The sequence below is a fragment of the Pan troglodytes genome, chromosome 2, assembly GCF_028858775.2.
Source record: "Pan troglodytes isolate AG18354 chromosome 2, NHGRI_mPanTro3-v2.0_pri, whole genome shotgun sequence".
Taxonomy (NCBI): Eukaryota; Metazoa; Chordata; class Mammalia; order Primates; family Hominidae; genus Pan; species Pan troglodytes.
Genome location: NC_086015.1, coordinates 116139724 through 116165067, shown reverse-complemented (window position 1 = coordinate 116165067; position 25344 = coordinate 116139724). Strand labels below are relative to the sequence as shown.

At 40.4% G+C, this 25344-nt stretch overlaps 1 protein-coding gene and 1 long non-coding RNA gene across 2 annotated transcripts in view; one reads left to right on the top strand and one right to left on the bottom strand.

Moving 5' to 3' along the window:
- CD200R1L (CD200 receptor 1 like) overlaps positions 1 to 12090 on the top strand; it is a 25431-nt gene extending 13341 nt beyond the window's left edge. The window contains exons 5-6 of the mRNA XM_054680893.2: positions 7905 to 8028; positions 11826 to 12090. Coding sequence (XP_054536868.1) covers positions 7905 to 8028; positions 11826 to 11838 — 137 coding nt within the window. The 3' untranslated portion in view covers positions 11839 to 12090. The remainder of the gene's footprint in view (positions 1 to 7904; positions 8029 to 11825) is intronic.
- Positions 7547 to 25344, bottom strand: LOC129143523 (uncharacterized). Its single transcript, XR_008547063.2, has 3 exons — positions 25175 to 25344; positions 13073 to 13137; positions 7547 to 8042 (listed from the first exon to the last, which is right to left on the bottom strand). It is a non-coding gene; the product is annotated as an uncharacterized LOC129143523 (long non-coding RNA).

The following is a 25344-nucleotide window of genomic DNA, read 5'->3' as shown; positions in this document are numbered from 1 at the left end:
TAAAAATTAGCTATTGTGATAATTATTACAACTAATATTAAATATAATCATATTAATTACTCCTCATAATATCTTTCATGTTTGTTCTTTTCTTTTTTGCATCAGCTTTATTGACATCTAATTTATATACCATACATTTCACCCATTTAAAGCATGCAATTCAATGCTTGTGTGACCATTGCTACAATCAATTTTAGAACATATTTATCACCCCCAAAAGGAAATCATGTATTCGTTAGCTGTGTTTTCCATGATCAATTTCCCATCAAGTCTAGCCTCTTACTTCATACGTCTTATCTATAGATCAGTCCATTTATCTTCAGTATTACCTGATCTTCCCTTCTGTAGTACCAACATTCAACCCAAATTCTAAATCTTTTTTCCCTTTTATCTCCTTAGGAGCTTTTCTTCATTCTCCTCTCGCTTTTGTTTAGTTTTTTTGTTCCTTAAATTATTTTCCTAAAGCTGCTCATAAAACACGCCTATTTTTCTTCTGTATCCAAAAACTTGGTGTTATGACTTCCTCAAACATTAACTCTTGGCTTCTACTCATATCCAAGAATTTTTTTAAAAGAGGAGCCTACACTTACTGTCTCTTCTATATCACCTCACATCTATTCCTTAACTCATTTGTGTCTCCCTGCGCAGAAAATGCTCTGACAAAAAGCATCTCCCAAGTGCCAAATAAAATATAAATGTTTCATTCTTTGTTCACTTAATTAGCTTCTTTGTAATATTTATTATAATTATTAATTTTAAATATCTAATAATATATAATTTTATACAATATTTACTAATTTTAAATATTTTATTAGCTTTTTAATAATACATTTTATGATCCTGTACCCCATGCATGTGGGCCTCTTTGGGCTCTTCAAAAGTGTTAAGTGCTTGTATTCCTCTGTTCCCTTTTACATGCAATTTCTTTTTTTTTTTTTTTTAATCTTTGTTTTTTGAGACAGAGTCTCGCTCTGTCGCCCAGGCTGGAGTGCAGTGGTGCAATCTCGGCTCACTGCAAGCTCCGCCTCCCGGGTTCATGCCATCCTCCTGCCTCAGCCTCCCGAGTAGCTGGGACTACAGGCGCCTGCCACCACGCCCGGCTAATTTTTTTGTATTTTTTAGTAGAGACGGGGTTTCACCGTGTTAGCCAGGATGGTCTCGATCTCCTAATCTAGTGATCCGCCCACCTGGGCCTCCCAAAGTGCTGGAATTACAGGCGTGAGCCACCGCGCCCGGCCTTACACGCAATTTCTACCTCTCCATAAGGTACTTCTTTCCCTATACTTTCTTCTTCCATTGCATTTGATCAATTCCTGTTGAAGTTTTAAGACTTAGTTTGACATTGATCCTCTGGGATGATATTCTCTTGCCTTGAATTTTGGTTAGCTATTCCTCCTCTGTGCTCACAGAATGCTTCATGCATGCCTCTGTCAGAGCACCTCCACAGCCCTGTAATTGACTGCTTGGCACTGTTTTCATTCACAATGCTTCTGACACAATGCTCCTTTCTGATGCGTTTTCCTCGTATTCTCACTTGGTTCTTTTCTTAACTTTCAGTCAACTTTTTTGTTTTCTTAAGTAGATTTATTTCTTCTATTCATCTCATGAATGGACACATTTCTATGTATTCCATCTTTGTCCATCTTCTTATTCTACCTTTGTACTTGAGTAACCTCATCCATACCTGTGGCTTCAACCGCTGTCTAATTTTTGACTCTCGAGTCTATAGTTCTGCTCAGATTTCTCTCCTTGGCTACACAGTGACCAAAACCAACTTCCAACTGGACAGCTTCACCTGCATGCATCAAGGGCACCTCTACTTACATATTTTTGAAACCATTCTGCTCTACTCCTTCTTGAGCCCTATATCTGTATTTTATATCTTGATAAATGACTCAAGCTAGAAACTTTAGAATATTCTACAACATTTCTCTTTCTTATTCCCCATATTCAATGCCAGTCATGATGTTTTGTTGATTTTACCTTAATTTTTTTCTTACATCTGAGTCTTTTTCTTTCTCCCTACTGTCTTAGTTGGTCAAATAGTATCTCAGGATACTATTTGTATCTGATTTGTATCCAAATCAGTAATCAGGATTATTGCAATGTCCTTGTAACAAATCTTCCTGGCCCCAGCTTAACTTCCTCCAATTTATCTCCTCTACTGTTTCTGGAGGGAACTTTCTAAAATGCCACTCTTCTACTTACATAACCCCAGTGGCTTCTCTTATACTTCGTATTGAGCTAAACACTTTGACAAATCACAACCTGCTTCTCTCTTTAGCCTTGCGCTTCACTATTCTCCATCCTGTACCCCATGCATGTGGGCCTCTTTGGGCTCTTCAAAAGTGTTAAGTGCTTGTATTCCTCTGTTCCCTTTTACATGCAATTTCTACCTCTCCATAAGGTACTTCTTTCCCTGCACTTTCTTCTTCCATTGCATTTGATCAGTTCCTGTTGAAGTTTTAAGACTTAGTTTGACATTGATCCTCTGGGATGATTTTCTCTTGCCTTGAAGTTCGGTTAGCTATTCCTCCTCTGTGCTCACAGAATGCTTCATGCATGCCTCTGTCATAGCACCTCCACAGCCCTGTAATTGACTGCTTGGCACTGTTTTCATTCACAATGCTTCTGACACCAAATGTGTGTGAGTTTTTTTCCCTACACCAACTAATTCTCCAACTCTCTGGACACCACCTAGGTGTCCTACAATTCAATTCAGACACTAACTACCTGGAGTTAGCACAGACCCCATAGGTTAAAGGCTTAGTCTCATAAGACCTTCCTCACTTCAGACACCAGTCACAAGTCCCAGATTGCCACCTGAACTTCTAATCAACTGGCTATAAATTCAGAGAGTTCCCATGATTCCCTTGTCAGGTTTAATAATTTGCTAGAATGGCTCACAGAACTCATGTCAACCTGAAATAATCAAAAGGATCAGAATCCAGTTTAAAAGAGTTTATTTAAGCAAAAGTCTGAGAACAGCCATTTGGGTAACACAGACTCCAAAGGAATGGGGTCAGTGCTTCAAACTTCTAACTTAAGGTCTTGCTTATATAGGCAGAAAACAAATTCAGTAGGATTATACCTTTTTTACATACAAAGCTGGTTTATGAGTTATAATGATTTAATTAAAGTTACAGTTTGTTTTCTTTTCTGTACAGTTTGTTTTCATTTCCTTTCCAATTTTAAGAGTACAGTTGCCCTCTCCCTCTCCCTCTCCCCACGGTCTCCCTCTCCCTCTCCCTCTCACCACTGTCTCCCTCTCCCTCTCTTTCCACGGTCTCCCTCTGATGCCGAGCCTAAGTTGGACTGTACTGCCGCCATCTCTGCTCACTGCAACCTCCCTGCCTGATTCTCCTGCCTCAGCCTGCGAAGCTCGAGCCACCACGCCTGACTGGTTTTCGTGTTTTTTTGGTGGAGACGGGGTTTCGCTGTGTTGGCCGGGCTGGTCTCCAGCTCCTAACTGCGAGTGATCTGCCAGCCTCGGCCTCCCGAGTTGCCAGGATTGCAGATGGAGTCTCCTTCACTCAGTGCTCAATGTTGCCCAGGCTGGAGTGCAGCGGCATGATCTCAGCTTGCTACAACCTCCACCTCCCAGCCGCCTGCCTTGGCCTCCCAAAGTGCCGAGATTGCAGCCTCTGCCCAGCCGCCACCCCGTCTGGGAAGTGAGGAGCATCTCTGCCTGGCCGCCCATCGTCTGGGATGTGAGGAGCCCCTCTGCCCAGCTGCCCAGTCTGGGAAGTGAGGAGCGCCTCTTCCCGGCCGCCATCCCATCTAGGAAGTGAGGAGTGTCTCTGCCCCGCAGCCCCGTCTGGGATGTGAGGAGCGCCTCTGCCCGGTCGCTACCCCATCTGGGAGGTGAGGAGCGTCTCTGCCCGGCCGCCCCATCTGAGAGGTGAGGAGCCCCTCCGCCCGGCAGCCGCCCCGTCTGAGAAGTGAGGAGCCCCTCCGCCTGGCAGCCGCCCCGTCTGAGAGGTGACGAGCCCCTCCGCCCGGCAGCCGCCCCGTCTGGGAAGTGAGGAGCGTCTCCGCCCGGCAGCCGCCCCGTCTGAGAGGTGACGAGCCCCTCCGCCCGGCAGCCGCCCCGTCTGGGAAGTGAGGAGCGTCTCCGCCCGGCAGCCGCCCCCTCTGGGAGGGAGGTGGGGGGTCAGCCCCCGCCCGGCCAGCCGCCCCGTCCGGGAGGGAGGTGGGGGGCGCCTCTGCCCAGCCGCCCCTTCTGGGAAGTGAGGAGCCCCTCTGCCCGGCCACCACCCCATCTGGGAGGTTTACCCAACAGCTCATTGAGAACGGGCCATGATGACAATGGCGGTTTTGTGGAATAGAAAAGGGGGAACGGTGGGGAAAAGATTGAGAAATCGGATGGTTGCTGTGTCTGTGTAGAAAGAAGTAGACATGGGAGACTTTTCATTTTGTTCTGTACTAAGAAAAATTCTTCTGCCTTGGGATCCTGTTGATCTATGACCTTACCCCCAACCCTGTGCTCTCTGAAACATGTGCTGTGTCCACTCAGGGTTAAATGGATTAAGGGCAGTGCAAGATGTGCTTTGTTAAACAGATGCTTGAAGGCAGCAGGCTCGTTAAGAGTCATCACCACTCCCTAATCTCAAGTACCCAGGGACACAAACACCGCGGAGGGCCGCAGGGTCCTCTGCCTAGGAAAACCAGAGACCTTTGTTCACTTATCTGCTGACCTTCCCTCCACTATTGTCCTGTGACCCTGCCAAATCCCCCTCTGCGAGAAACACCCAAGAATGATCAATAAAATAAATAAATAAATAAATAAAAAGAGTACAGTTAACATTTCATGTTAGGCAATGTGGTAGTCATTGTATGAGAGAAGAAAGAAGGAAGTTAATCAATAATGAAGATCAACAGTTTAGAGGGAAGACGTCTTCTCTGGCACCCTTTAATCATTTACGGGAGTTTACAAAACAATGTAGGCAAGGAAAAAGGCTAATGTACAATCAGGTAAACAAAAATTTTGGCTGCCTAGGTCATAGCTGCTTGTTTACATAACTCAGGTCTCATAATCACATTCCGTTAAGGCTCAACATATTTTAAAGTTCCAACAGCTTAGATTTTTAAATTTCACACTCAGGAATGCATTTATTTACTATTACTAATTTACTGTAAAGTGTCCAACTCAGGAACAGACAAAAAAAATAAAAAGAGATGCATAGGGCAAGGTATGGAGGAAGGAGCTTCCGTGATGTCTCTGGGAGTGCCAACCTCCCAGGCCCTCAGTGTGTTCACCAGCTCAGAAAATCTCCCAACCCAGAAGCTCTCCAGACTCTGTCATGTAGAGTTTTTGTGGAGGCTCTATTACATAGGTATGATTGATTAAATTATTGGGCATTGGTTTTTAGCTTAATCTCTAACCCCTCTCCCCTCCCAGGAGGTCAATGGAAGAGGAGAGCGGTGGTGTGGGGCTGAAAGTTTCAACCCTCTAACCATGTCTTGGTCTTTCTAATTACCAGCCCCATCCTGAAGCGTCTTCAGGCTCCCAGCCACCACTCATCTCATTAGCATACAAAAGATGGATCACTGTGGAACTTCCAAGAAGTTTAGGAAAAATCCTTGGAAGTGTGCCAGGAACTGGAGGACAAAGACCAAATACATACATATTGCTTATCATATTACAACCACTTACTTCTGTGACTCTCAGCACAGTGTAAGATCCTTGAGAGTTGGAACCACTACTTTTATTTTTGTATTCCTAAAGTCTGGCACAGTTGCTGACACATACAAGTCACTGCAGAATTAGGTTCAAATCATTGCAGATTCATCTCTACATATTCCATTCTATGCTCCAAATATGACTTAGGTAAACTCATCTTTAAAACTTTTCTCAAATTATTTCTTTATCTTGAAAAGTCTTTCTTTTAACCTATTCAATCCTGCAGACCAGCAAGGTCCAGTTCAAGTCCTGCTTCTCCCTGACCTCTGTGTTAGAGTTGATTAAACGTTCTGAATTCCTTAGATGATTTATAATCTGTAATGTTCATCCAGCACTGTTTTCTCTCTTGTACATTTAACTAAAAAGTATTGGAGACAGGTCTCAATTTAGAAGTTAATTTTGCCAAGGTTTAGAACAATTTGCACAGATCAAAACAGAACAAAACAAAACAAAACAAAAAAACACCACAGAATCTGAGAAACAGTCGGTGATCTGTGCCTTTCTCCAAAGATGACTTTGAGGGCTTCAATATTTAAAGGGTAAAAGTGCGCTGGAGGGGAAAGAGGAAGGGTGTGGTAATTCACAAGTTGCAAGAGAAAAGGAGCAATTAGGGGAATAGTCAATTATGATAAGGTGAACACAGAGTAGCTACCTGTGGAGAAATTTATGTTTTATCTGTAGCTATCTGCTTAGGAATAAAAGGAAAGGCAGTTGCTTGTATGACTCAGCTTTCAGCTTAATTTTTCCCATTTGGCATAGTGAATTGGGGTCTTGAGCTTTTATTTTTCTTTCATATAAGTTGTCTTCTCATTTGTATGAGTCTGACTTCTCCAGTTGGATTACAAGATATTTTGAGGACTGTAACCATGTCATTTTTCTTATTTCCTCACAATGCCTGGGATTGTCTGACATTTTTCTAGTTTAGTGTTTGAGCAGGTTATTTAATGGGATAGAATGACCTCTTGGAGCCAGGAGTCAGACTTGTATTTAGAGTTCACACATTCTTTAGGTGGCCAATTTCTTTTTCTCTTTTTTACTTTACTTTTTTTTTTTTTTTTTGAGACAGAGTCTCAATCTGTCACCCAGGCTGGAGTGCAGTGGTGCGATCTCAGCTCACTGCAACCTCTGCCTCCTGGGTTCAAGAGATTTTCCTGCCTCCGCCCCCCCGAGTAGCTGAGATTATAGGCCCATGCCACCATGCCCGGCTAATTTTTGCATTTTAGTAGAAACATGGTTTCACCATGTTGGTCGGGCTGGTCTCGAATTCCTGACCTCAGGTGATCCACCCACCTTGGCATCCCAAAGTGCTGGGATTACAGGTGTGAGCCACCACACCCTGCCTAGGTGGTCAATTTCATAGGACAAGAGACTTCAGAATTATGCTTCTGGCTGGGCATGGTGGCTCACGCCGGTAATCCCAGCACTTTGGGAGGCTGAGGTGGGCGGATCACCTGAGGTCAGGAGTTTGAGACCAGCCTGGCCAACATGACAAAACCCCATCTCTCCTAAAAATACAAAAATTAGCCAGGCGTGGTGGTGCATGCCTATAATCCTAGCTACTCCGGAGGCTGAGGTAGGAGAATCACTTGAACCCAGGAGGCGGAGGTTGCAGTGAGCTGAGATCGCGCCGCTGCACTAGAGCCTGAGAGACAATGCAAGACTCCCTCTCAAAAAATAAAAATAAAAAAAGAATGATGTTCCTAATTAGTTTGATTTATCTTTTCAATAATTCCTAGGGCCATTTCACAGGTAAATAAAAATGAAAGTAGGAAGATATAAAACACCTTGCTAAAGAGGTTACATCAACTTAGTAAGAAAATCACTTCACTGTGTGGAAAGTGTTATCAGCTCAAACCCCAAATACTAAGAGTAATGTTCTTTCAAACGCTAATATTTGCATGGGAAGTTGGAATATACAGGGGAAAGCTTGACATATTGCTTTTCTTATAAAATTGGAAAGTATTAGCAATGCGTAATGTGCATTTATTTGTTCAGAAAATTTGTCAGAAACCTACGATGTACAAAACACAAACATGGTTCCTAAACTCTGTCATGAAAGAATGATATATTAGTAACATTTGAGTGATAATTTAGAAGGTTTTATGATTATGACAGTCCGTGAACTCTTAAGAGTATTTTAAAATGTTCTTTAAAATGATTGACTCTAATTTGTAATTAGAAGAATGCTTGAAATGATTTTCACCCCTGTCTGTATTTAAAGGTCTCAGAACCTCAGGATCTCCAGCGTTGTCCTTACTAATCATTCTTTATGTGAAACTCTCTCTTTTTGTGGTCATTCTGGTCACCACAGGATTTGTTTTCTTCCAGAGGATAAATCATGTCAGGTAGGAACTGAAGACTGAAAAGCATAAGACACAGTAGAAAAAAAAAGTATCATTGTAACATTTTGAGTTTACAATGTACTGGGAAAAGCTTGACACTTTTTTGGTATGTTGTATTCTCCCTCCAGCCCCTTCTTTAATGTGAAGGCATCATTAACAACTGAGAGCCCAGGCAGATCTGCCTGCAGCACGGGGGCAAGAACTTCATTGTGAAAGTGCTTCATTGTGGTTTTAGTCTAGGAGAGAAGTGGCCTAGTCCACATCTTCAGAATTTGGTGGGAGAAAGTTTCTGGGGCTTCTCAAGTGTTTACTTTCAAATTTCTTTGTAAAGGGCTTGTGTTCATTCCTGCTTAATTATATATTTTATGGGTTTTTTTCCTAAAGAATGAAAATCGAAAGAGCTGGATGTCAATTTATATTTGATGAGACATCACAAAAAAAGCAGCCATTTGCAATAAGCCTTCGGGTTCAAAGTCTAGCTTAACTTCTTTTGTGACTTGATGTGATAGTTACTAATATGGTTTGGTGCTGTGTCCCCACCCAAATTTCATCTCAAATTGTAATCCCCACATGTTGAGGGAGGGACTTGGTGTAGGTGATTGGATCATGGGAGTGGTTTCCCCCATGATGTTCTTGTGATAGTTAGGGAGTACTCACAAGAGCTGATGGTTTTATAAGTGGCAGTTTCCCCTGCTCACTCTCCAGTCTGCTGCCATGTAAGACATGCCTTGCTTCCCCTTCGCCTTCTGCCATGATTGTAAGTTTCTTGAGGCCTCCTAAGCCATGTGGAACTGTGAGTCAGTTAAAAGTCTTTTCTTCGTAAATTACCCGGTCTCGGTCTCTGGGAATTCTTTACAGCAGTGTGAAGACAGACTAATACAGTTACCAAGACCTGTTTCAGACTCTTAGCATACAGTGTAAGTACACATGCAAAAGCTTCGTGCCTGCCATCATAAATGCCTAGGATACTTTATCTACTTTCCCATTTTCCCTGGTAAATTTTTATTTGCAAATGTGAAACAACTGCTTTTCAAAATAAAGAGGAAGATAGCTCAGCAAAAGGCAAATTATGATGCTGGGCAGTTTTTATACACCCTTTGGGTGCTTTAAATGGTGCTTTCCTCGCAGCTTCCTGGCTCCTGTACACACCCAAATTGTTAATCAATGCTGCAATGGCAGGAGCTACTGGAAGCACTGTCTGCAAGTCAGCTAGTAGCTGACCTTCCATCCATTACTTGCTTGCTAGCAATTAGTGGGGCAGTAGTATTGCATGTTTGGACTGATTATTGAGTAAATGGCTGAGTCATTTTTAGCAGTATTTGCATTTTAGCAGAAATTGTAAGTTGATCTCAACTAAGGAAATGTCAGTGTCATTGAAGATGACTCTGAAGTTCCCCTTACCTTTTAGAGTTCTAATGTCTCAATTCCCTTTCTTGTTTACACTTTAGGTTGTAGCCATTGGATGGATTAATGATGCTAAGAGTAAGACACTGGTGAAATCCTTATATCTTCTAGGGCCACTGTAAACTGAGATCCTATATTCACTTGATACAGAAGGTAATCCTTTAGTAAAAAGTGATTTTTTATTTAAAAGAAGACATTTCTTATTTAAAGTAGCAAGTTGATATGTTTTGGCTGTGTCCCCACAAAAATCTCAACTTGAATTGTATCTCCCAGAATTCTCACGTGTTGTGGGAGGGAGCCAGAGGGAAGTAATTGAATCATGAGGGCTGGTCTTTCCCGTGCTATTCTCATGATAGCGACAGGTTTATCTCAAGATCTGATAGGTTTATCAAGGGTTTCCGCTTTTGCCTCTTCCCCATTTTCTCTTGCTGCCACCATGTAAAAAGTGACTTTCACTTACCCCCATGATTCTGGGGCCTCCCCAGCCATGTGGAACTGTAAGTCCAATTAAACCTCTTTTTGTTCCAAGTTTTGGGTATGTCTTTATCAGCAGCATGAAAACAAACTGGTGATTTGGCCTATTACTTTTATTTTTAGCAAAGCCCTAAGGGAAAAAATGAATGCATAAATTGGATGATATTATACGCATATGGTTATTTAACTGCTGAAACAAACAGGCCCTACATCTCAGTGTATTCACACCACAAAAATTTAATTCTTGCTTACATCACACTCTAGTGCAGTTAGTGGGGCTGAGGCAGGGCAGAGAAGAGAGGTGTTGCTTTAAGCTGTCACTTTATCTTATGGCTCTGCCCTTCTCAGAATATTTTCTAGTTCAGCTGGTGAATAGGAAACAGGGAGAGAGAATAGAGGATGTTATGTGGGAGGTGTTTATGGGCCAGGCCTGGAGTAGTAATCACTTCTGCTCACATTCCATTGGTTAGTTCTTAGTAGCATAGCTATATTAACATCCACAGAGGTTGGAAAATGTAGTCTAGCTGCCTTGGAAGAAAAGGAATCAGGTTCACTGCAACATCTAGCCCAGTCTCTGCCCATAATAAAGAATAGAACAAATACTAAGATTAACACTTACGCTTTTTGTAATTGAACATAAGTAAAAAATAACTAAATTAGTAAATTATATATCTACTATATATAATATGATGTAAGCTCTTGTGTGCCTTTCTTTTTTATTATAATTCCCTTATGTTTAAGACAGGGCATAGAATGGGAATCAGTCCATTAATACAATTTTATAACAGACTAAAAAAATACCATACTGCGGCAGAGATTGCTTGTTACCTGGTTGTATTAGTCTGTTCTTATGCTGCTAATAAAGTCATATCCAAGACTGGGTAATTTATAAAGGAAAAGGTTTAATTGACTCACAGTTCCACATGGCTGGGGAGGCCTCATAATCATGGTGTAAGGCAAGGAGAAGTAAAGCTACGTCCTACATGGTGACAGGCAAAGAGAGAGTGCGTGCAAGGGAACTCCTGCTTATAAAACCATCAGAACTCATGACACTTATTCACTACCATGAGAACAGCATGGGAAAGACCTGCTCCCATGATTCAATTACCGCTCACCAGGTCCCTCCCATATGGGAGCTACAATTGGAATTGATTTCCATTGATTATGGAATTGATTATGGGAGCTACAATATGGAATTGATTTCCATAACACATGGGAATTATGGGAGCTACAATTCAAGATGAAATTTGGGTGAGGACACAGCCAAGCCATATCACTGGTCCAATGCTCATCCTCCCCTTTCTCCTTGTGGCAGATGAGTATATCCATGACTCTGAATCTTCATTTCTCCGTCTATCCATGTAATTTTTCAGTTGACTTTAGAGTTCTTTCCATACAGAGAGTACATATTTATCCATCCTATGCAGTTTGTTTTGGCCAACAAAATGAGGTGGAAGTGTTAATGTATCTGTTTTGAGCACAGGTCTCAAGAAGTTCTGTTCTACTCGTTACTCCATGAGAACATGCCTGGCCCATCCAGATGGAGGATGAGAACCATGTAGATCAGAGCTGTGTCCCCTCAGTCCCATCCCTACCTCTCTGTTGAGGCCAACCTAGAAGATGCAATAGTCAGCCATCCCCTAAACATATGAGGAAGCTCAGTCAAGATGAGAAGACCTGACCTCCACTTGATCCCAGGCATATAAGCAATTGTTGCCACAGAGGTTTTATGGTTGTTTGTTATACAGCATTCCTGGTGTCTTAGGTAATTGACACATTGATTAATAGCATAACTCCAATTTAATTTATTATTGGAATGTACTTAGCTAAAAGGCATTTCTCAGTTTCCTTTGCTGAGTATGCCCACTTGCATAAGCTCTGGAAAATGAGATATAAATACAAATCTTGTGTAATACTTTCAGAAAAGTTCTTTAAAGAAGAAGGAAGGGTCTTCTTTTGCTTCTCCTCCTTGTCTCTGGACTGCAACATTGGTGAGATGAGTGATGGTCCAGCAGTGAACTTGGGCCATGGATGATGTTAAGGATAGAAGCCACTCAGTAGGATAGAAGAAAAGAAAGATGGAAGAAGGATCCTGGGCTTGATGACCATGAAGTTTCCCTATAAACCCTCAACCACCTATTCATTGACTTCTTTTGTGTTAGAGTGAATAAAATTTTGTTCATGCCAGTGTTATTTTTGGTTTTACTCTACACGCAGCTAAACTTAATACTAATTGATACAAATACCTAGTTTGTTAATCTGAAGGTTTGTGTCAATCTTGCTACAAATTATTTTCTACTCATATCCATTTTCATGTCCAATTTTTGTTCTTCCCCTAGTGACAATGAAACAGATGTTCCTACTCATGTGCAGTTGTTATGGTCTATTTTCATTCTGCCCATAGAGGTAATAAAAAGATGTAACTTCAGAAGATAGGAATCATAGATATGAGTGTTATCTCTATGACAGTTCAAGAAAAACTGTTGGTTATATAAATGCAAGGGATGCTCTGGGCTTGTTGTGGGAAGGGGCTTGAGAACTTGGAGATACATAAAAATGATCTAATAGCCAATCCCTAGATGTGTGAGAACATGTCTACATTATGGGATTCAGAAGGAAGATAAAGATACTGTTATGGGCTTTTAGAGAGAATGTGAGTAGGAGAAACAGGAGAACTGAAATCTATGAAATTTTATTTGTATTAAATTTGTATTAATTCTTTTTTCCACTGGATGAACTTTATTGTTTCTAGAAGAGATTTATGTGAATTCACGTTATTTCTTTATCCCATTCTCACTGCCATGATTAGATTGAAAGGGTAAAAAGCTACAGCTACTACCCCCATCCTCCCACTGCTATATAAAGATAAAAAAAACTCCACTTTTTTTTTCTGAACCCTCATATGTGTTCATATAGAGCTGACCTTTGAACAACATGGGGGTTAAGGGTGCTAACTCCCCATGCAGTGGAAAACTTGCATATAACTTTTGACTCCCCCAAAACGTAACTAGTAATAGCCTACTGTTGACCAGAAGCCTTACTGATAACATAAACAGTGATTTATATATAGTTTGTATGTTATATGTATTGTTTACTGTATTCTTACAATAAAGAAAGCTAGAGAAAAGAAAATATTAAGAAAATCATAAGGAAGAGAAAATATATGTACTATTTATTAAGCGGAAGGAAATCATCATAAAGGTCTTCATCCTTGTTGTCTTCACATTGAGTAGACTGAAGAGGAGGAGGAAGTAGAGAGGTTGGTTTTGCTGTCTCAGGGGATGCAGAAGTGGAAGAAATCCACATATAAGTAGATCTGTGCACTTTCAACTTGCTGTTCCAGGGTCAATGATATACATGCCCAACAAATTAACTGTGGTCCTAAATACAGGGAGACTGGGAGCAACTTTTAGCAGAACACAATTGAGAGCCACTAGATGGTGCTTCAACTTAAGTCTCTTAACATTTCGAAGCAAGCTAAGATCTACTAACCTTAAGCAATGTAATCCTGCATTAAAAAAATTTTTTTTCCATACTTCTCCATTTACAAATTCTTTAGGTCTTCTTGGGTGGTTTTGGAACAATTACAGAAGGAGAATAAAATGGTTTAACTTGAAATTAAGGGGAAAAAATCTTTTTGGTTCCTAAACTTGAATTGTACTACCGTTTTCATTTAATGTTAGTAAAAAACATTTTGTTTACCAAACAAGATAAAGGGATATTAATAGATTCACTTCGGGGAATGGGGAAATGTGAGGATATTTTAGTGGTTAAACCAAGATTAGTACTTGTTTCTTAAACTAGAGAGTTGAGATCACCCAATCATAAAATGCAAATAGCTGCTTGCTCATGTTCATAGCAGCAGATGGTTAGAGCTACAGATGAAATTAAGTGGCCTTCTTCACTTCCTAGATCCTCCTCCATATCTCCTCCCCCATCATCTTTTAGAGGCATGTGTGGTATTCTAAAGTTAAAAGGAAGCTACAGATAATTGAGGTCAACTTCCTCATTTTGAAAAAGAGGAAACTGAGACTCTCAGAGTTAAGTGACCATGGAGTGTTACTAAGAAGCCAGCTGGCCTACTTGGCTTGTTGCTGAGAGGAAGGCAGCCACCCTAAGGCCACAGTCAGACATGGCACAACTAGGGCAAGAGGGCTGACCATCTCTTTCTTGGTCCCCATCTTACTAATGAGGACTGAGAGCCCTTCACATGCTTTCCCTCCTGTCTGATTGGCCAAGACTGTATGACAATTCTTTAGCCAATCCCTGGCAAAGGGACTGAGATTTTGCTTATGTTGATTAGTCCTTTCATGCAGATGGGACTAAGATCAACACCTTTCACCAGACACACATCTTGTGGGAGAGGAGTGAGTGGGACTTGAACAAAATTGGGGCTTTGTTAAGAAGGAGAAATGAAGTATGTGTGTGAAGCCTTGATGAGGGGGATGATAGTAGTCAAACTTAATTTTAGAAGGCACATAAGAACATTGAAGGTGGACGCAGGCAGGGAAGAAAGGCATGCCGGGAAGAGAGGACAGCATGGATGAAGGCAAAGTGGTGTAACAGGGTGTGTCTCTTTCAGGGCAATGGGGAAATTGTCCATATCATCTCCTCACACAAACTCTACATTTCATGAGGTCATCTGAGGACAGAAGACTGCTATTAAGAATGCCAGGAGAGTTTTGCAGGACAAGCAAATCTTGATCAATTTACAATGTTTTCTGAACAGAATGTCCAAATATTCTGACTGATTCACCCAACATTGATTTTAAGATTAAATAAGGAGCCAAGAACATTGGTTTATACAAAGTAGAGAACCAAAGAGAGGCTGGGGAGAGGCAGTGAGTCTGACAGATGATGTCTCTAATCTCAGAAGGGTGGGACTTGGTTTCTGAGCTGGGTAAAGCTGGCAGAGTAGAGACAATTCTCCTTATTCTGGTTTTTCTTGATAAAACATGAAAATTATTCTTGCTCTTAACCCAGTTGAGGAGAGGGCTTGGGGAATAATCTTTATACATTTCTAAATGTCCTTGTGAAAAGTGTCATAGAAGCACAAAGTCTTATTATCCATCCTACCTGTTTCCAAATGCTCCTCATGCACACATTGGTGAGTTCCTCCCTAGAATGTCTCTTCTCCCAAAGACATGGGGGGCCAACGCACAGAGAAAACATTTTTAGTTGTGACTTCTTCAGTTTGAAGCTCCCACATGTTGAGGAGGGAGCTCTTCAGAGTATAATAGTCACCAGGGAGGAAAGAAAGAAGCATCTCTGCACAGGGGAAGGAGGTCATGGGGCTAATCAAGAGAATTTGTAAATATGACAGGAGGGTGACAAAAAACATTCACAGGCTCACATTCAGAAAAAGTAAATTTAACAAGATAACACTAAAACAAGAGAAATCGTGAAGTTCAACCAAATGTTATGACTTTTAAGGGAAAACAATATGAATATCTTTCCAAATCACTGTCATGATTTGCCTGTTCCTAAGCATGCCATCCTCCTGGGAAACAGGTTGTATGTGATTATGAGACTAATCGTTTACTCTTGTTTCTTAACATAATAAAAATGCCTGACTACATCAAAACTTTTCAGTTTCTCCTTAATGTTATCTTTCTGAAAACAGACAGCAAGAGACCTGCTGAGGAGGGCAGTCTGCGGCTGAGAGTTTACTGTACTTCTGAAGGACATTTTATCTACCATGCTTCTTCCTGGGTGCTGTGAGGCCACAGAACCTGGAGAGGAAGCAGGTCTCCTCTGTTGTGGGCACTGCGTGGTCAGGTCATGCTGTTGAGAAGATTAATCTCAGATGTTACTGCCGAGCCTTGGAATGGACATAAACACTTCCGTGGACCTGAGTGAAGCCATGTGGGAGACAGGAGCCAGACCAGGTCTTTTGTGTGTGTGTCTCACTGCAGAGCTTACAGTTTATTTGCAATTCCTGCACTCCCAACTTTAAGGCTTTTTGCTGAGGACACCATCTGCGACATAACACCTTCAAAAAAACTCTCCCACAAACTTTCCCATATTCCATGTAATGGAAAATTGCAACACAATTTACAAGACATTGAAAACCAAGGAGTGGCCCAAGATGTCAGCTCCAAGAAGCTACAGTAAATGTCTTGGGACCAGAAAGAATGATTAAGCAACTGGCATTCCAGCAAGAAGCATCTGTCTTTTGTCACTCTCCCCAAAGCAACATATAAATGTGCAGAGGAAGGCTGCTATTTCAGTAGGGGCAAAGGAGGTCAGCTGTTTGTAACATTTTCCATCATTCTCTCACAACTAAAACCCAAATCCCATTACTTTCCAACTGCCTATCAGGAGAGGGTGTTTGCTGATGCGGCCCAAGGGTGCCTAATCGCTATCCCCAGTAACCCATGGCAGCCCTTGCATCCTGGAGGATGATTAAATGGCAGATCCTAGGGAGGAGTTGGATGTGAAACCTTAGCCCTATGCCAAACTGGGCTTAGGTTTTTACTTTTTTTTTTTTTTTTTTTTTTTTTTTGCTTTTTTTAAGATTTCTATCCAAAACATGCTTTCCTTGGCAGCCTCCCCAGAGGACTGTGAAGTCATAGGGCATAAATTATCCAACTCTCACCTCTGCAGGATGGTAAAACAGATTTAAGAAGACTTGCAAATTGCAGCTGTCCTTGGGCAAGGGCTCTGGCCAGGTCGAAACCAGCAGATCCACCGGTAGTGCACACACATACACACAGGCTGTGTGACAATCCATCTTCAGCTGCCATCGAACACTAGAGCAAGGCTATCTGTGTTCACCCAATCACTCCAGCTTTGTGCTTAACTTCTCACAGTTAATTGTTCTTTTCTTTAATGACTACTTTTCAAAAAGACTAGGAAGTGTGGAATTTATCAGTATTTCTTATTAATGGGTAAAAGATTAAATAGTTGCATCCTACCTTTTCAGTCTGTTCTCTGCCACACTCCTTTTATTCCTAACCACACACCCACTGTCCAGCTTTCTTAGAAATTTCTCTCTATCCTTTCCTTACTGCATATTCTGCCTTGGCTTGTGCTGTTTCATCTAAGATGAAGGTCTTTACTCTCACCCGTATCTTACACAAGGCTGTTTTCTCTTCAGAGCTACTGCATCTGTGAAAAATTCCTCGGTGCCTGGTTCTGACTTAGGCATTGCTCTACCATAGCAATTCTTTTTATGGTATTTTCTGGATGATCAAGGCCCTAGGCTTTACAGGTATTTGTTTTCATGTGTCTCCACCACTAAGTTGTGAGATTCATGAGGGCAGACAACATATCTCATTTACTTTGATGTCTTTCAAACTGCCTTGCACGATGTCTTATATATAGGGAATACTTAACATACACTGAATTTGAATTTAAAAACTCAAGAACTGAGAAATATATGACCACTAAAGGGATACATGGATACATTCGGCACATGAATAAATAAAGTTCTATATGACAAAGAATTAGATACAATATTTGCAACATATGTAAGACAAATTGAATACATGAATGCCAACAAATCCAAAGAAAAAGACAGAAAATCCCATAAACACATGGGCAAAGGAAATAAAATGTCATTTTACAAGATAGGAAAAATGAATGTTTAATAAACATATGAAGTGATATTCAAACTAAAGAGTAATAAGAGAAGTGCTAATTAAAAATAGCTGAGATATCATTTTTTCATATATCACATTGGTAAAATTAATAATTTTGATAGTATTAACTATTAAAAGAGGTGTAGGGAACATGCAGTTTCTGATGGGAGTGCAAGTTAACACATTCATTTCAGAGAGCAGTTTGCCAATATGACCTAGTAATTCCACTTTTCAGTGTCTACTCAAAGTACTACTATTTGTGTGCACGAGGAGGTAAATATTACAATATGACTTGTAATAGCCAAAAAAAAAATGGGAAATAAACCTCGCTATCCTTTTTTAGGGAAATGTGATGCTATGAAACAGTGAAAAGCAATGATTTTGCCTCAGCAGAGTGGCCTTCTCTGACTGAAATGCCACTCCTGCCTATATCCTTTCACCCACTTTCTTTGTCTTCATAGCACATATCACTTCATGTTATTATATTAGTTATGCACATGCTTATTTGGCTATTATCTTTCTCCCTCTCTAAAACATAAGACTGATGAGAATAGAGATGTAGCCCGTTTCTCCAGTGGCATATAGGGAGCCCCCAGTAGATATTGCCTGGTGTACTATAGGGACTCAATAAATTGTTATTGAATGAATAATGTTGAACTACATATAACAACATAGAAAACTCACCAAGGCATATTGATAAGAAGAAAAAGAAATTTACAGAATAATTCATATAGGATGATATAATTCATGTAGAATAAGTACAAAATGATTTCTTTTTGTAATATTATCCTAATAATTTCACTGTCTCCTCGTTCCCTCCTGTTTCTAACGTGGCTATTCTAGACGCATTACCTCAGCAGAAAGATGTAAGTGGACAAAAGGTGGAAATATCACCTACATGTCTCTTCCTACCTCTGCTTTTTAAAAGCATCCAAGCTTTAGGGGAACAGAGGGAATTCTGAGTCTTCTCTCCCATCCTACCCCCGAGCCTAAAAAGCAAAACAAAACAAAACAAAAATTCTTTGAACTGAGAGGACAGGACAAATGGAGCAAGCAATGGGACTGTGGATTCCTTTGAGTGAAGCTGTCTCTCCCAGGCAGTACCCAGAAAGTGAAAGACCCCAAAGGGAGTTTTAGCAGCTAAGAACCTGGATGGCACTGCAGGAATTCTCTTGCTATAATAGCACTACAGATAGAAGACTGATTTTTACTCTTCCAGCCTTAATGTGGCAAAGGTAGTCTCCAGTTCTAAACAGCTGAAAAGATGGGAACAAGAGTTTTCTTCCTAAATGCCTATGGCGCAGATGATTTAGAGGACCAGATACTTTTCCAACCATTACCAAGTTTAGATGCAACCATGATGGAAGGGAGAATAGAAGGGGTTGATGGACTGGGAGTAATTTTTTCATGAAGCTAGAATACATCCTCTAAATATTAATAATTTTTCTTACAAATCAGAGTTGAGGCCAGGCTTTTACACCTGTATGTATATAGTTTAATATGAACCTGGAAAAATGTCTGGAAGGTTGCAAGCATTGACAGTGGGTGGTGGTGAAGAGGGGCTTGCTCTGTAATGTTTGAATTTTGTACCAAGAATGTATTCATGCATTTTGTGTTATTAAGTATTTCCAAAAAATGAAAAGTAAAACAATCCAACATACTTTCTTGCCAAAAGGTAGAGTAAGAGTTGCAGGGGTTGCTAAGGCCATGGAGAGGGACTGAGGTTAGAGCTGACAGGCTATTAAGAGTAGATCCAAATGAGGCTGGGATGCAGCTGGCCAAATACTGTTTGCAAAAAGCTGTGATTCTGCACTTTTGTTTCTTCTTCCTGTAGTATTTCTCTGGCCTGCCTACAGATCTGTTTAGCAGCCTAAATATCAAAATTTATGAGAATTTTGTAACTCAAAAATTAATCAAAGGCATATGAGGAGAAAGATGAAACATTAAATTCAAGTTCTGTCATGGCTATTCCTTCTTAATTATTTGGGAAAACAATATAAAAATCTGATATTTATGACCATCTCAGACTTTTATAGCTGGTTTCAATTCCAAGCATGTTAAATTGTGTGCAAGTTAAATTTTATTTTCTAAGTGTCATTGCTCTAACTAGTATTCACTTAAAATTAATTTGGTTTTTCATATCTTGATACCTGCTGTTCTTGAAGCTCATAAAAGGTTTGAAATTATTTTTGGTAAATTAATACAAATTTAAATGTAAAGCTACTGAAGGAAAATAACTTGGACTTTGTAAAACATTTCATTCTTAAATCACCAGTGCATGAGGATCTCAGACTCTAGGTGTACTGATGCTTATCTCTAATGGTTTCTCTTAGAGATGGTGCCTTTTAACCTTTATTTTTCCATATTGTGATTCAGTTTCTTCCTGTCAATTAACTTGTGCTTTTGAAGATAGATTCAATTGGCCAGAATGAGGTCATCCTCTCTCTTAGGTAGTTACTGTTGACAACAGTCGTTTGATGTGTTTGATTCTTCTATTGTGACTTCGATTGCACCCATCATGATGTAGTATGCACACAGAAGATGCTGATTTAAGCACAAAACACATTTATTAAGGAATATAAGGTAGCTCATGGAATCTCCGTGGTTGTAGCTTACTCTACTGTCACTATGGCCACTGGGCATTGGACACTGCTCCACCTCTCATTGTACACCTGTTTGCATCACTAGCTCTTGCTTGATTCAAGATCCTAGGCTGGCAAGTGCACATCTTGCCTTTTCTGGGTCCAGGATGAAAGAAAATGCTCAGCCTCTCACCAAGACCCAGAAGGTAGAGAATTCATAAACAGTGAAGGGGAGTTCAAAGGCCAAGAGGGTCTTAAAAACTCACTATTGTCTATCACAATGATTAAAGTGGAATCTTTTTGCACCTACAGACCCTGAGAGGCTTATAAAACACTGGCTCGCTTAATATTGGGTTTTAAATTTCTACCTAAATGTATTAGTTTTATATTGCTGCATAACAAATTAACTAAAAATTTAGCAGCTTAAAATAAAAGTACGCATTATTTCACACAGGTTCTATGGGTCAGGAATTCAGTGACAGCTTAGCTGTATGGTTCTGGTTCGAGCTCTCATGACACGGCAGTCAAAATGTCAGCTGGGGCTGCAGTCATCTGAAAGCTCGATTTGGGTTTCAGGATTCACTTCAAAGACGGCTTATTCATGTGCTGACAGTTGATGACTAGGGTTGGCAGAAACTTCTGTTCCTTGCCACATAGACCTCTCCATAGGGCTGTTTGAATGCTCTCATGGGGCTCTCATGATGTGGAAGCTGTCAGTGATCCAAGAGAGAGGAAAGTAGAAGCTGCAATATTTTTTTAAATGACATTTCAACCAGGTGCAGTGGCTTATGCCTATAATCCCAGCACTTTGGGAGGCTGAGCCAGGAGGATTGCTTGAGCCCAAGAGTTTGAGACCAGCCTGGGCAATATAGTGAGATCTCATCTCTATAAAAATTAAAAAAGAAAAATTATCCGGGCATGGTGGTGCATGCCTATAGGCCTGGCTACTCAGGAGGCTGAGGTGGGAAGATCGCTTGAGCCCAGGAGGCAGAGGCTGCAGTGAGCCGAGATTGTGCCACTGCACTCCAGCCTGGGTGACAAAGTGAGACACTATCTCAAAAAAAACCAACCAAACAACAACAAAAAAAACACGCCATTTCTATTTCTGTACAGTATTCTACTGGTAACACAAGTCATTCCTAATCAGTGTAGAAAAGAATTACATTGGGGCATGAACACCAGGAGGAGAGGATCACTGGAAGCTGGCAGACTTAAGCCAAAGCAAAAGAGAAATTTGTGAATTACCTAGTTCATTTCACAAAGGTAGTGGATTCAAATGGATCCACTACCCATGTGACTCTGGGATATATAGACACAAAGGAGGTTATCATAATCACTTGATTTGAAGCCCAAAAGCTTTGTTGAATCCATTAAATTATAATGATTAAACAAAACCCAGAAATTCAAATGTGTCACAAAAAGAGTCAAGAATTTTTTTAAACTAAGGCCAATTTGGAATTTCTTTATTGAAAGATACTTTCTGATCCTCTTCCAAAAATTGTCAGCATAAAATGAGAAATTAGAAAATTAAGAAGATGTGCTCTTTTTGAGCATCATTTGGCTGTTTGGAAAGTTTTTAAAGTATTTTAAAGTATTAGATTCTTTTCATCTAGAATTGTGTTTCATCATGCAGTTTTAGACAATGATGCTTAAAAGATAAAGATCATTGTTTTGCATGCTTTAGGACAAGTCTTAGACTTTTTCTTGTTTAATCTCATGAGTTTAACTCAGTTTCTTCTCATTCTGCTGCTGCTCTCACAAGATCAACTGAGAAATGGAGAGAAATTTGACAGGGTTATCTTTCTTGGCTGTAAGTAAAATTATTTGTATATATGCCTGTCTTAGTCTGTTTGGGCTGCTATAACTGCTATAACAGAATACCATAAACTGTGTGGCTATAAACAACAGAAACTTATTTCTCACAGTTCTGAGGGCTGGGAAGCCCAAGAGCAAGAATCCAGCAGGTTCAGTGTCTGAGGGCTTGCTTCCTGGTTCATGAGCAGCCATCTTCTTGCTGTGTCCTCTCCAGGAGAAGGGGCAATGGGACTCTACAGAGTCGCTTTTATAAGAGACTCTGCTTTCATAACCTAGTCACCTCCCAAAGGCACTACCTCCTAATACTATCACAATGGAGGTTAGGATTTTAACACATGAATTTTAGGGGGACACAAAGAGCCTACAGCATGTGTCTCTTTGGGTTTAAATAAATAACATCACATTTAAGATGAAAAGAAGAAAAGAAAGAAAATCCGTTCCAATGACTAAATTCTTGGGGGCAGAGACAATGGTTTACCATCTGATGTGAGAGGCGTTCTAGTCCAGGAAAAGCTGAGGAATTTGCTGAGTTCAATCGTATATCAATCATTTCAGCACTGCAAATGGGCTACAAACTAAGGGTGGAGGCAAGACATAGTAGAAGGTCCTGTGAAATTTGATAGTTACAGAGTTATAAGGAGATCCCTTTGAAACAAGAGGAACATTTAGCTGGAACCTGTGCCAGCTGTATGCTGGAGCTAGCTCTTGATAGGTTGAAAGATTTATTATTAAATATTCAGGATATTTGTAAGCTGATCATTAAACCACTGGTAGCTGGAAGTAGCACATAGTAAGAATACTTACACCACACTGCAAATCAGGGTTCCCTTTTTACCTATCACAATAAAGAAGCAACTAATCAACATATCACAGGACCTGTAGGAGGTATATGATGGGGATGTCTTAGAAGATGGTCCTATGATCTACAGTTTACAACAACCTAGTGGTGCGAGTAGTGGTGGGGAAAGCTGAACATCACTGGAGACAAAGCTGGCTTGGCCAACTGAAGGCAATGCTCACAGGACAGAGAAAATTAGTCCAGGGAGAAATTCAGGGATTAAAGCCAAGAACACTTTTTTTAAAAGTAAGAAAGATCACCACAGACTGGAGTTGGATGGTATATAGCATAAAAGAGCAATTTGGGATTTAAAAAGGAGACTGGAGCCAATACTTATAGAGGCATCTGCTTCATATACCTTAATCATTTCATCAATCTGCTGAGGCAGGTAGGTGTTAACGTTTAATCTATTTTACAGTCAAGAACATTGAAACTCCAATTATTAAGTGGTGGAGTCAAGATCCTAACTCAGGATTGTTCCACAACATCATTACCTCTTAGATCTTATTTTTGTAGAAAGTAGAAAAGGGGAAGAAAGAACAAGAGGGAGAAAGAAAAGAAGAAGAAGAAGAAGGTGGAGGAGAAGAAGAATAAGAAGAAGAAGAAGAAAAAGAAGAAGAAGATGGAGGAGGAGGAGGAGTAGCAGGAGGAGGAGGAGGAGGAGGAGAAGAAGAAGAAGAAGAAGAAGAAGAAGAAGAAGAAGAAGAAGAAGAAGAAGAAGAAGAAGACATAGTAGTGAAGTTGTTCTAGGACCAGAAATCTCCAGAAGGAGCAGGAAAGTGTCTGCAAAATTAGTGAAGAATGACATAAAATTCACTGGAGGAATATCTGAGAAGAAGGAAACTTCTTCACCCAAAGAGGAAGACAGAGTGACCTAAGAAATGGGTCTCGTAACTAAGTTTCTGCTGCAGAGTCAGGAAAGTGTGTGTGCAGATAGGAGAACTGCAGTCTCAGAGGGAACAAAGGAACATTTTTATAAATTAGACCAAAGCTCTCATGTATAGTTGAGAGGTCCATACAGCTATTCTACATTCCTGCTGAAGGGCCTGAAGAAAATTGGTAGGGATTTTTCACTGGCTTGAGACTGACTGAAGGGAAAGTGTGCTCCCCTTCAACTTCACCTTACTCCTATTACCTTTTTTGGGATCTCCAGTTCTTCAATCTGGTACTCTTTGAGCATGAAGAAGGAGCATTGAGGAATGATATTACGTACTCCTGGAGGGCAGGAGGTTGGCCTTCTTATCTGGTATGTTTCTTAACAGCATGACATATTGGATGAACAAAAATTACGTTTAAAATAAATATGTTGAACAGACAACTGAAGTCTCTTCTAAAAATAAAATTGGCTTCAGGTTCTATAGTTCTACCTCTGTGGTCTCATTGCACAAACATATGTTTTAGATCTTAGGCTATTAAAGACATCTGTCCTGACCTATTATTTATAACCAATGGAAATGAAAAATGCAACTCAAAAGCTTAAAGAATTTGCCTGAGGACTATAAATGGAGCACATGCAAGCTGTTAGATGGCCAAGCTGAGGACCCAGAAATAAGCACCAATTATTCAATCAGACAATGTGGTTCATGACCCCATAGGGGACTCTCTCCTTCCTGCTGTGTAACTCAAAGGATCTGAGACTGTGGGCCCAGACTAAGTCAGAACTTCAAGTGTTGTTTTCTTCTTTTTTTTCATTCTGGCTCAAAATCCAGAGGATGTTGAAGCATGGGCAGCCTCCTATCTCTCTCTTTCCAGGAGTAGCTACAACTCTTTTGAAGTTTGTGATGCAGGTTAAACTGTTCTTTTCCTTTGCCTAGGCAAAGAAAAGTACTATCAGGTGAAATGAGATAGCTGTTGAAATTCAGTATTCACATGTTTCCTAGCTCAGAATGCTGAAAAACAAAGTATGAAAGATTCCAATCAAAGGAAGAGATTGAATCACCTTCTGTTCCAGATGGGGCCTCACAATAGTTACAACTGCTTGTTCTGGACACGTTTGTCCATCCTCGCTTACAGATGCAGCACCATCCATGAAATGCTTGAGACATCCAGGAGGTGGGCAGTGGATAAACAGAATATATTCATTATTGTAACTGAGAATGCTTTTATTCCCCCTGTCTCTCCCACAGAGTTGGTATAAACATATAAAAGACTCTTGAGTTTGAACTCGTATGTGCCCAGTCTCAACTTTAACAATTTATTTCCCTTTATTTCATAATTAAAAAACTGAAAAAAAACTAAAGGTCTGACAATGGTTCTAAATTTTTTTCCTCTTTCAGGACAGTGATAGGGAAAAAAACCCACTAGAATTTGTTTATGAAATACTGCCATTATAGAAACCCAACCAACCAAAAACCAGAAGATCTGTGTTCTAATGCTAGGTTTTAGGTACTTAGCTTTCCCACACCTTAATTTACTCATCTGTAAAAGGAGGAGTTTAGATTAGATAATCTTACCTAAGTTACTTCTCCTCTAAGATCCTATGTTTCTGTGGCATCTGGTATAACTGCAGAACTTTAGAAGAAAAGTCTGGACCCAAAGGTAGGGGTTTTAGATCTGACTTTGTACATTTTGTGGTTTTATTTCCTCATTTCTAAGAAATGGAGATTAGTGTCTATCATTTGGT